The sequence below is a fragment of the Fistularia commersonii genome, chromosome 6 (assembly GCF_037954325.1).
Source record: "Fistularia commersonii isolate RoL2024-O1a breed Wild chromosome 6, RoL_Fcom_v1.0, whole genome shotgun sequence".
NCBI lineage: Eukaryota > Metazoa > Chordata > Actinopteri > Syngnathiformes > Fistulariidae > Fistularia > Fistularia commersonii.
Genome location: NC_141289.1, coordinates 14,301,085 through 14,313,855, shown reverse-complemented (window position 1 = coordinate 14,313,855; position 12,771 = coordinate 14,301,085). Strand labels below are relative to the sequence as shown.

At 36.6% G+C, this 12,771-nt stretch overlaps 1 protein-coding gene across 3 annotated transcripts in view; it reads left to right on the top strand.

Moving 5' to 3' along the window:
* The window catches only part of ncam2a (neural cell adhesion molecule 2a), a 299,628-nt gene that overhangs the window by 212,990 nt on the left and 73,867 nt on the right, over positions 1-12,771 (top strand). For all 3 annotated transcript variants that reach the window (XM_086148311.1, XM_086148310.1, XM_086148312.1), the window contains exon 6: positions 12,295-12,412. In XM_086148311.1, the coding sequence (XP_086004437.1) occupies positions 12,295-12,412 (118 nt within the window). The remainder of the gene's footprint in view (positions 1-12,294; positions 12,413-12,771) is intronic.

Genomic DNA, 12,771 nt, shown 5'->3' with positions numbered 1-12,771 from the left:
GTTTTTAATGTTTTCACTTAAAAACATCACAACTGTCAATTGAAAATATGAACTCTTTCTTTGCATCAAATTAAACTTTTTGACTTTTGTTAATTGTTATTATGTGCTGGCTGCTGTTAAGGAACCTTTGCCAAAAAATCTAGTCTCTTACAATAACAGATAATCATTGCGGCAATAGGCGAGTTTCTTTGAGTTTCGATATACTGTACAATACATTTCAAATATACCTCCATTGTCTTCTCCTTAAAAAAAGGCCATTTCCACAGCTAATTTAAGGGGAGTTTTCTCATTTCTTCCTGATTTTTTTTCAAATTAAAGTCAACAGTAGAAAGGTTGTTTTAACCAGTACTGAAAGAGCTACACTATTTTGGAAGCTTATCTCTCCTATTGTGTTGCTCTATAATGATCGAACAGTAAGTTGACAGAATAAATTCAACATAAGTAAGTTGAACAGAAAGAAAAATAATATACATGCACAAACACAGCTCCAATGATTCCTCATAATAACAATGCTGTATTTATCATGTATGTACAACAGCTAATGCATACTTGTGCAAGGCAAATGATCTCTGAAAGAAATCTACACAACGAAGATGTGCACGAATAAATCATGTCCTAATAAATGTAGCTGTTTTCAATAAGTTGATAAATTTGACCAAAAACAGAGCATAAGGGCAACATCCTCAAACTCTAAAAGGCCTTCTTTCAGGGACTATGGCTAAATCGTCCCAAGATGCTTGTGTTGTTGTATGTTTATAAGAACTGCCTCCAGGATTTTTGCCTCTCTAGGCTGAAGGAAGGTACCAACAACACTGAATCAATTCCTTAATCATATTTTTTTCTTAAACTCTGTAATTGTTTTCACTCAATTTTAATAAAAGCTTGGGGAGTATCTCCAGTCTCTAATTGAGCAAAGCATCTTGAGACTCACTTTAGGTTTTCTGATAAACAAGACCAAATTAAATGTATTGTTCCTCTAAGTTGTAGACTACCAGACCACATACTACAATGCATGTTTTTGAAAATAACTTGGTTTAGTCAAAAAACGGCACGTTTCAGTAAGTTGTTTTTTTTGCTTGTTTATCTGTGTGTGTGTGTGTGTGTGTGTGTGTGCGTGTGTGTGCAATTATTCTTACTACCACCAAAATTTCAACATTTCCCATACTGGCCCTCAGCAAATTAGTATTTTCGGTAATCTCATGAAAAAGCAATTTTCAGGGTAAATGCCAACTCCAACTCCAATGACTAAAAAACATGGCCAAAAGTAAAGCAGAGCTGAAAAAATTAACCCTTAACTCCCTCTTTCCATTTTACTAACTAGTATGATGCAGCAACTCTATAAGAACAGCCAAAACACAATTGTCTGATACTCTGACTTGTAATAGGCAGGTGGCTGCCCTTTCTTTCCAACTGTGTGACTCAACACCTGCTCTTTTACAGTGTTACTGCGGCTGATCAAATGTAATCATCCGTGAAAATAGGTGTGAATTCACAAGCAATCTTATAATGACCTTTCTATTAACTTAACCAAGCATTTCTCAACTTCAACCCAGCCAGATCAGAAGTCTTTAGTTGACATGTAATGAAAATCTTCTTTTTAAGAGGCCTTGTAACTGTTGAAGCAATGTGTTATTAAGATTTCAGATGCAAACATTTGTTCCATTTAAGGAAGGTCTGTAACTTCCCTGAAATCTAGTCAACAAATGATAAGACAATTATATTTTTCACCATTTTGCACCGCATTTATTGACTAATCAAATCAAAATAATATTTGGACAGCCGTCTATATTTATCTATAAATATGACATACATTTTTTGAATCCTCTTGTACATATATCTAATGTAAGTGTAATTTGACCTAATTGAAGTGAGCAGCAGAGGCAAGATCTACCATCATAGAGGAGCAAAAGGTTGCAGAGTTGAATGCTATTAGGGAACAAGATGGTCAGTGGGAAGAGGGAGGAGGCCGGTGGCATCCTCATTCATTTCAGCTCCTCATAATATTACCAAAATACTTGAATTACACATTTTTATCAGGTTGTGGGAAAACCAAGTGATAAATGTCTGTTGAACAAATTGATTCAAACATCCTTTCCTTTCCAGAACAGATGACACACTAATATATCTTCCATTCAGAACAGGTCTCATGAGTTTATAGTTGCGCCAAAGCAGTATATCAATACCAGCGAATCAATTACCTTGAAAACCTTTCACAGTTTAGAATAAATTAAACAGATGCCGCCCAGTCTTGTCATATCTTACACCTGAACCCTAACCTTGAGAATCCATTAGGTGTACAGGCACCGCTGTTTAAAACTTTGAAATCTGATGAACAATAGTTCTGATTGGGATGAAGACGGAGTCGGTTGCGTTTAAGAACAAAAAAAATATTAAAAAAAAAGGGTCCGACCCATTGTCTTGTGTGCAAGAATGTTGTTGGTACACAGGTCTCATGCCCATTAAAATTAACAATAATTTTATATTGTATATTTTATGTTTTGTTTGCGGTTGTCTTGGATAATAGTAAATATTTTACTCCCATATTTTTTAATTGATTTTTAATCTAGACCTTCTGATTTTTTATGTTGGTCTAAATTGTAGTTGCAGCTTTCCCTTGAAAGCTAAAATAGAAAATATCTGTAAATGTTGTTTAAAGCATTTCGGCTTTGCTATTGCATGAAACTATTCACCAAGTAATTCTGATTGTGTATCAGTTTTAGAACATTTTTGCTCATTTAATTACTGCGGTTGCATTCTGGGTATTACCTTGAAACATTTTGTCCGAGAACGGGCTTTCGTTTCGCCCAAAGGACTGAAGAGTTTTCAGGTTTGGGAGGTATAACTTTGTTCAACATTGGGGAAAAAAAAAAAAATATATAGTTTTCTTTGTTTTTTTATATGACAACAGGCACTTGTAAATTTTACAAATTAAAAATTATATTATAGAATTGTAAATACTGTTATACCTGGACAAAAGGTATTCTGGGTTCCTGATATATATATATATATATACTGCTCAAAAAAATAAAGGTAACACTTGAACAACACAATGTAACTCCAAGTCAATCACACTTCTGTGAAATCATAGTGTCCACTCAGGAAGCAACACAGATTCATTTTGACTTGTTTTAAGGACATTACATCAAAGTTGGATCAGCCTGGAGTTTGTTTTTACACTTTAATTTTGAGTGTGATTCCTAATCAGACCTCTATGGGTTGATACAATTGATTTCCATTGATCATTTTTGTGTGATTTTGTTGTCAGCACATTCAACTGTGTAAAGAGCAAAGTATTTCATAAGAATATTTCATTCATTTAGATCTAGTATGTGTTTTTCTAAGTGTTCCCTTTATTTTTTTGAGCAGTGTATATATATATACACACTTCGATTTACATTGCAGACCTTAATGTCTGAATTGTCTGCATTGTCTTAATGGCCTCGTGTGCAAAAGTGTTGTTGACCAAGACACTGAATCCCTAACTGCTCCCCCGGTCAACAGCAGCCTCATGGTTCATCCATGACGGAGTAATTGCAGAGAACGAATTTCCCCCACAGGGATTAATAAAGGATAAATTATTATAATCAGAATAATTTTCACATCTTTGTTAAATACACATGGGGAATTTTTGACTTTTGCGTATTGACCTTCCAGCTGAATAAAGACAAAAGTTAGGAAAGCTTGCCAAACAATACCCTTGATTAACCATATAATTTGGCTGTAGAATAATTGTTTTAGTCTGACCAGCCATTTCACAGTCCTTCTCGAAGTAGAAAGTGCAGCTGCTTAAGGCTACCGGGGTTTTTTTTAGTTTTTAATGTGAACCGCTGTTGAACTGTATCACCATGTTAGAGGTGAGACTGACTTAACCATTAGGCTTATAACAACAATATGTCCGACTGCTCTATTGGCCCACTGAGTTAGAGGAAGAGACAGTTCTGACTTCTTCAGCAACACATTTTTTTGGTATTGCTTACATCAGCCCTGTACAACAACACAACCAAAAGCAGGTATTAAATAGCTTACAGAATTCTTTTTTTCTTCAATTTGGGAGCATAAATATTCATGGGAAGATGATAAAAGAGTATTTTCTTGCCCATGAGCATGAAGCGAATGCAGCTCTGCTGACCTGCTGTAGCTCCCAGTCTCCTGTGGCCCATCAAAGCAGACCATCGATGAGGATGGCGGCATGGGAGCAAAAAAAAGGGCCACTCAATGGCTAATCAGCTAGAGAACAAAACCTCTCAATGTCTCAAAGGGCAAGGAAAGATATGAAAAAGTGTCTTGAAATGTGACCACAATAGAACCATGTAGGTCTTTCATCTACAAAATGAATACAAATAAAATAAACAGGAACAGTCAGGGAACAAAAGTAAGATATGGCATTTGCCACTTCTAACAAAAAAAAAATCCCCTCATTAAAAAAAGAGACAGTTTAATTCTGTCTTCCAAGTCTACAAGAATAAATCATGTTTTCCCTCAACATGGCATGGTCCCTTTAAAAATGCCAGACTAACAACAGTCCCAGGAATGGATTGGTTAGCATATTTATCTTTTTAAAAAGAGATCCTGGCAAACCTTTTTTTTTTTTTTCTTTTCATCACATCATCTCTCTCCTGTTAATGAGTGAGCTAGGAATCTTTTATATCAGGGCCAAAAAGTGACTCATGGTGAGCAGTTTAAAAATTCTCAAGTGCAGCTGTACACTAAATTTCCAAAATCTCTCAAAAAAGTTATAGAATGCATCTGATTAAGCATCACTGCGATGGTGTTTTTAAAATTTGAAAAATAGTAAATAGTTTTTAATTATTTTGAACTTTTATGTTCTTTGTCCAAGTACAGATTCCAGTTTCTGTTAATACAACATTGTGCTTTGGCCACACTCAATAGATATTGATTCATTTTCAGCTCACTGAAAACATGCACAATGCAAGTCAAATGCTCTTTTAATTTGACTAATTAGTAGTCAGGTAGTTTTCATTGTCAATCAGTGCTGTTAAGGTTTTGCTTAGGGCTGTCTTATCATCAATTACTCTGACAAATCCTCCTTTTAAGCCCTGTCTTCCAATGAGTGACATGTTTTATCAGTGAGCAAAACCCCCTTTTCGGAGAGCGAATATTGGATTATAAGAACAGAAAGCAGGAGACAGAAATTAAGGACGTGTTCGTGAGGGCGCAATCATCAACAGCCACTACATGAAATCTATTTTAATAACTCACTACCAACCTTAGTCCTATTTTATTTCTATGGTAACTCCTAGCAGCTTGAATTTTTCTTCCCTATTTCTTCTTTACCCTTTGAGAAGTATAATGTAATGGTCCGCTCACTCACTTAACACAAAATCTGCAATTTACACTTTACAGCCATCAGTGAAAAAAAAAATCAAGATGTCTTTTAGTAGTGCGGTCATATTAATAATAAACAAATACATATGTGTTCTCTGATGAAATGCATTAAACAATAAATCATAGTGAGCTTGATTCTAAGCGCATTTGTTACTGCAACAGGAATCCTTAATAAGCACTCTATCAAGAGATTCCCAATTTGAAATTCGAGTAGGTTTAATGTGGTTATAGCATTTACTAAGAACATTTCACATCCAAAACATGGGTGATCCACACTTCATTAAAGCACATTAGAGCTTAACAGAAAAAAGGTCCTCCAGCTCCTCATGAATCCATTTTAATCGGTCCCAGTGAGTTTGCATCTTCAAGTATGTTTGTGGTACGCCATTGGGAATGTCTGTAAACCTTATATTATCTCAGCTAAGCCTCTGAAGTTTCAAGGATGTGACTAACATGAAGAATTCATAAAGCTTGCCAGAATCTTTTTGGACGCTTAAACCCTGTTACCGAATTGCTCTTTTGAAGTCTGTCTGCTTGGCTGTGTGTCTCATTAACAGGGCTGTTTTAATATGGCTCACTGATGTAGGAGTGTATTACATAGGAATAAAGGGACAAGTGGGAATGGAAAACTATTGGCGTGGAAATCAATGGTTATCATTTCAAACAGATGTTTGCTCCTCTCATTCACACAATCAGTATTATTGGAAAGAGCTCGTGGTGTTTGATTATTGCTTATGCCATTTAAGCCCTGAAAGCTTTCTGGTACCCTGTTGTTTGCTTGCAGGTGGACTCACTCCGGCTTCTGGTGCCTCTCGTATCCTTGATATTAATGTTTACATATTTCACTTTAACTGAAATTCTCTAAAATGTTACTGGAGAATACAAGCCAGAGGTGAGTCTGCAAGCAGACTTTAAGACATGAAAAATACTTGGATGGGGATGATTCTGGTAAACAATCAAAAATGTGATGTGGAAATAGAAAGTCTTGAAGTCAGATGCACCCATAGTAGTCACCATCTAGAGTTTGATGTATAGCTTAAAGCATTTCCATCTCCAAATACATTTTGACGAGTGAAGAAAGGGACCTGTAGTTAAAATCTTTATTTGACACATTTGCCTTTCCATAGGGGCATTGTCAGTTGTTTGAACTACAGTCCAAACTGCGTGGTTTTTTTTGAGGTTTCATTGTCTACAAAAAATTGATTTTCTTTGTTACTTGGGGCATATTTATAAGGGCTGCAGAGAGTACTGGTCATTGCCAATAACTGGCTTAGTCACAAATCAATTTTGAAATAAGCTATATTGCACAGTACTGGTCCCCAAAAATAAATATATCTGTGTAGTTTTAGATGTTATTTATTTTTAATATTGTTTTCTGTATTTATGATATGGTTAAGAGTTTTTTTTGATTAACCATGAGATTTTATATCTATATCATAAAATTATTTGTTATTGTGTCAGAATTTACCAAAAGGATTAACTATAAGCAATAACTTAGATAAATAGTTCCATGAGCAAAGAGCCACCTACCATCAAAAATTGAAATATACTGTAAAGAACATGCTATTTACACAATAATTTACTTTGCTCCATCATCTAATGGGGTTATTATGATAACAATAAAAGTAATAATGTTAATGATGATTACAATCATCAAAGTTTTTATTATCACAACCAGAATCAGAATTGCTTTAATAAAAAATAATAGTAATAATGTTAATGATTATCATCATCAAAGTTTTTATCGAAACCAGAATCAGAATCAGAATTGCTTTAATCCCCAAGTAATGTTTCGACTCCAAGGAATAAGCCAAGACTTATTGATATTGATTGATCTTTTGAACCAGGTTGTTTTAAGCATATGTGGAATACCTGCTATTCCAGTGACCTTACCTGGAGGATGAATTCCATTCATTAACTTGAGAACTCACAAAAAAAGGTGTCTGCTCACCAGAATTTAAAACAGACTAAATTTGACTTCCCTGGAAGTGGCTCTTTTAATAACTTTCTAATTATTTTTCAAACTATATTGTAATGATATTGCTGAAACTGCCAGCTACAATAACACACATTTAGCAAAAATCATCTACACTTAAGGAAGAAACACAAGTGGACTTTCAGACTTGAAATACAAAACAAATCTGTTTTCTTATAACTTTTAGGCTGACAGATCCTTACATTAAAACTCTGGATTTGATACTTCATATTTAATATTAAATCTTTACAAAGATATATGTCAAACTAATAATTGCTAATTATTCTTGACATAATTATTCAAGCTTTATTTCATTTTTTTTTATGCTGTCAAACTCCTACTGTTTTTTATATCCGCAATGCAATGGCGTAGTCTATATTTACGGTACACAAATGTTAGATAAAAGGAATCTGTATCTCCAGATCAGAAAAAAAAATGTATTTGGTTATTTGAGCAATATCCTGGGGAGACATTCAGACCATATCTCACTTGTTTCTTTTGGTAAATTTTAATTAATCCAGGGAAAGAACGTGTGTAAGTGACAGCCATTCTGCATACCTTTTTGCTAATCAAATGTTATCTAATTTTCTGCTAACATCAACAATTGTGAAGGTTAAATGGATCAAATGTGTTTACATTTTCCCTCTAATTTTTCCATTTCTTTTTATTTTCACTGTATACTCTTGATTCTGATTGTTGTTGGGATTGGTATAGGTTGTGGAGTGACAGATTTTGAGATAAGATTTGAATTTAAAGAAAAGAAAGATAAAGTAAGGTTGCAGAGTGGGAAGTATAGACAACTAATTGCAAAAGTAGGATACTGCTTACAAACTCAATGGTTTTTTAAAGCCCCGATTTATAAGATATCACTGTGTGTTCAGTTCTGAAGAGTTTTGCTCATTGCTGGAGGGATGTTTTTCTAGCATTCGCTTTAGACATACCATATAGAACCCGCAGACATTTTTTTTTTCTGGAAAAAGAAAAAAAACAAAACAAGTGAGTAAACATTACGCTGTGTGGCAATGTATGGGAAAAAGGGGCCCTTCTCATTACAGTGAAGAAAGTTAAAGGTAATTATTAAGGTGAAATCTATTCGGAGTGTATAAGAGCAGTCATGGAAACATCAAGTTTGACAGGGACTTTCAGTCCTGATCACTAGTTGAGCGTCTGGGTTTCGAGTGTCTTTTCAAAGGCTTTATACATTTATTTTATTAAGGGAAGAGAAAAGGCTGCATCAAATCCAAGTGCAAAAAGATAAAAGCAGCAATTTCTACATCTCTGGAATATAAAATATTTCAGTAAAGCTGCTGAGGTGATAATGCATAATTGGACACGCTTATGTGAAACCATGAATACTGTGAAACACTCTTTTCTACCATTTTTGTATACCACATACAATCTGTTCTTTTGTGAGCTTATAATTTTCTGTGCCAACTGTATTTCTGTAATTTTTGTCTGCAGTTTTTAAAAGTTTGTCTAGGCTATATGTTTACCACTTGAACATACTTCAATGAGGATTCTGCAACATTTTGAGGGAAACATGCCACTTGTGACTTGTGCGTGTATACCAAGGTATATATGTGTACAATTAAGCAACACCTGTAAACTGAGAAACAAACACTTTTGAGCTGCAATGCGCTGCCCTATTGACTCTTAATCATGGTGTTGTACAGAGCAGCAGTAGAGCAGTTATAGACTGCGTGCACAATTGTTAGGCAAGTTGCATTTTTGAGGATTAATTTTGTTATTGTGCAACTACGGTGCTCTTGGTCAATTCAAAATATGAACAAACCCTAAAACCTGAACATTTAAGTAGTAGAAGTGAAGTTTTGGCACCATTATTATTATATTATTTTCATCTTCAAGGCCTTTACTGGCCAGCCACACAGTGGAGTGCTTTGATGCATGTGATGGAGTGGTGTCTTGCATAAAAATCAAAGTCTTCTTTAAAAATGCAGACAGAAGAAAGTGTCTTCTAAAGATTGGCAGTAGGTTTGACAGTTGATTCTGAGTCTTTTTTCAACCTGAAAAGGTCTAACTAGCTCATATTTAATAATACCTGCCCGCACCAGTACCCCACCTCCACCTTGCTGGCGTCTGAGTCGAAGTGGAGCTCCGTGCCCGTTACTTATCCAACCACGGGCCCATCCATCTGGTCCATCAAGAGTCATTATCATCTCATCAGTCTACAAAATCTTTGAAAAATCCGTCTTTGGATATTTCTTGGCCCATTCTTGACGTTTCAACCTATTTGTCTTGCTTAGAGGTGGTCGGATTTCAGCCATTCTTACCTTGGCCATGTCTCTGAGAACTGAACACCTCGTACTTCTTGACACTCCAGGTAGGTTACAGTTGTGGAATATGGCAGCACTGGAGGATAATGGGTTCCTGGTAGCTTCATGTTTGATTCTTCTCAAATCTTTGGCGGTTAATTTGTGTCTTTTCTTCTTGACACGTTTCTTACAACCCGTTGACTATTTGCAACAAAACGTTTGATGGTTCTATGATCACACCCCAATGTCTTAGATATTGCAAGAGTGCTTAATCCCCCAAAGACTTTGTGCAGTTTTTGACTTTTCAGAGTCAGTTATATCTCATTTTTGGCCCATTTTTCCTGAGGAGAAGAATCTGCTAAATAATTATGCACACTTTGATATAGAGTGTTGATCTCCTTTGGCCACACCGTCCCCCGTTACACAAATACACAACCTGATATGCATTAAATCCAATAGCATTCAAGTTTATACAGCTTGGAGTTGGAAATTATGGATAAAATGACATGGTCAAAATAATCACTTGCCTAAGAGTTTAGCACAGTGTGCAGTGGGACTTGAAGTGATGTGTAAATACAGGCTTGAGAAATGGACTGAGACACCTGATAAACATGTTTGTGCCATAAAGCTGTCATTCCCTTGTCACTGCAGAGGCAGAGAGAGAAAAGAAGTGATCTTCCCTTTTTTTTTTTTTTTTTGAAACTGAGTGATAGGTTGACAGTCTCTGGTTGATGTGACGGTAGGACCGCTGTTTATTCAGTCACAGTCCAGGCCATTTTAAAAACACATGTTATGATATGACAGTTATCTCTGTTACAGAGATCAGCCAGAGTGGCTCTCTCAGCATTGTTACTCATTACGAGTAACCGGAATACAGCTGAAGATTAAACTGTACTGGTCACACGTTACAGATGTGCGCCATTTTCTTTAGAGTTGCCTGCTGGTGCAGCAGCCTGTCAGCAGCTGACCGGAAGAGACTTGACAAACTGCTGAAGGACAGTTCTGTCCTGGGTGGTCCTGTGGACTCAGTGCGGGTAATGGGAGGGAGTAGAATGATAGCGAAGCTGTTTGCTCTGATGGACAGTGTCCCCAACCAAATGCAGAACACCATCGCGACAATGAGCAGGTCCTTCAGCTTCAGACTACTTCACCCCAGGACTGTGAAGGGGAAATTTTGCAGGTCCTACCTGCCATTTGCTGTTCAACATCCAGCTCTGCTGTAAATTGCCTTTGCGTCATTCACATCAACATTATCAACCTCTACTGCACTTTCTGCTGGGAGTGAATTGAAATTTCTCCACCATGGATGATAAAAGCAATATTCGGTTTTATTGTATTACAATTTCCAAGAAGCAGATTATTCTTGGGCAAGGGATGAATGACCTTCACAGGTGCCTTGTCTTGCAAAGGTCACTAATTTGCCTTAACTTTCACAATTAAGAATGCTCATGGGCTCCGTTAATTATACATATCAAAATTTGGATGGTTAATTAACCATCTAAATTGTCAAAATCACAGGATGTTTGCCGTAGGATTTATTTTTCTTCGCTCAGTCATTAAACTTGAGGAACATTGTTATAGTTGCTCATGTAGTTCTCGGGTGAGTTTAGCAAAGGTCATTTCAATTTCAAAATAACAATCAACACTTCCAGATTTGTTTTTTAGGAAAGAATGTGCTGTGGATGCCATGCATATGGTTGACTGACTAGTTTTAATAAAAATAAACAAAGATAAGACATACCTTTTGCTACAATTCAGTGTGAGTGTATGGATCCAAATTTGACAAGAGATGCTGCACTAACGGAAGGTTAAAAAAAGAAAAGAAAAGAAACAGTTTACTTATTTTCCAACAACAGATGAATAGCCACTCAAAAAAACAGGTAAGGGAAGGATCGAGGGGCCAACTAGGGGGCGTGGGCATCCAGAAGAGGGCGAACAACTTGTTGCTTGTGGTGTAGAGGGGACAGGTCGGTCTCCAACTGACTGGGGTTCCCATCATTGTCTCAGGTCTCTCAATAGGCAGGGAATAAGCGAGGATACGTAAGATCTAAAGCTGAGAAGGGTTTTGCACTCCAGTCTCCGCTCACCTGTCCCCAGATACATAAGGAACATACTTGACACGCTTTCGCACTCCTATTTCCAGAGCTGTCGGGACACGTCAGGACATGTACAAAAGACGTGAGAATTTAGAGAACGATGACCAGGCAATTAGTGACAATGTGACTTTCGCTTTTGAGTCCCCACTAATTGCCTGTAATTTTCTGGCAGCCGTGCATCCTTAACACATGCGAGCCCTAATACCTTTTGTATTTGTCCTCATAAAGGCCCCTTCTCATTTTGACAAAAAGTCCTTTTTTCTTGTATCTGAATGGTTTCTGGCATTTCTGTGTCAGACAAAAGCAGCATGGTTCTGAAACGGTATTATGCGCCTTCATATTTTCACCAAAGCTGGGTCATTTGAAATACACAAGGGATTACTGAGAGAAGCAACATTTTCACTAAGTGCTTATAGGCCCCTCGTAACGTCAGTTTGTTCCATTTAAAAATATTTCTGTGCTGAATCTGGCTTCACAGACACTGACATTTATTTTGGAAGTAAGTCAGAATTAGGCTTTTTAGTCTAAACTATCCATTTAACTGTCATTTCATGGGAGCAATTTTGTCTGATTGTGATATTTTTCTCATCTATCTTTGTTGCAGTCCCTCCGGTCCTATCAGTTTTCCAGCAGTCCTTCAATGCCACAGCTGACTACCAAGAATCAGTCACCTTCACTTGCATCACGTCTGGATCTCCTGACCCTGTGGTCACATGGCACAGGTACAACAATGGCACAAGTGCAATCTATCACTACTCCATGGTATTTTGACTTCCTCATCTTTTAATGCATTGTGTGACATATCATTCAGTCACATATTGATTCCCTCTTTAAATGGAATGGTATTTTTCTTATGTCATCACCGCTCTGAAGATCTTTAAAAAGGACAAGAAGCTAGTCATTATAAACATGACTCCAAATGTACAATGCTATCATTAGTTATAGCCAGGGGCATTTAAAAAGAAACCCTATCTTGAAAACCTATCAGAAATAAATTACTCTGCCGGTGTGTTGGCCCTATTAGGGTCGTGTATGGTCAACTTGTCGACGACCTCTAAGTGTGTGTGGAGGTTCTCCGTCA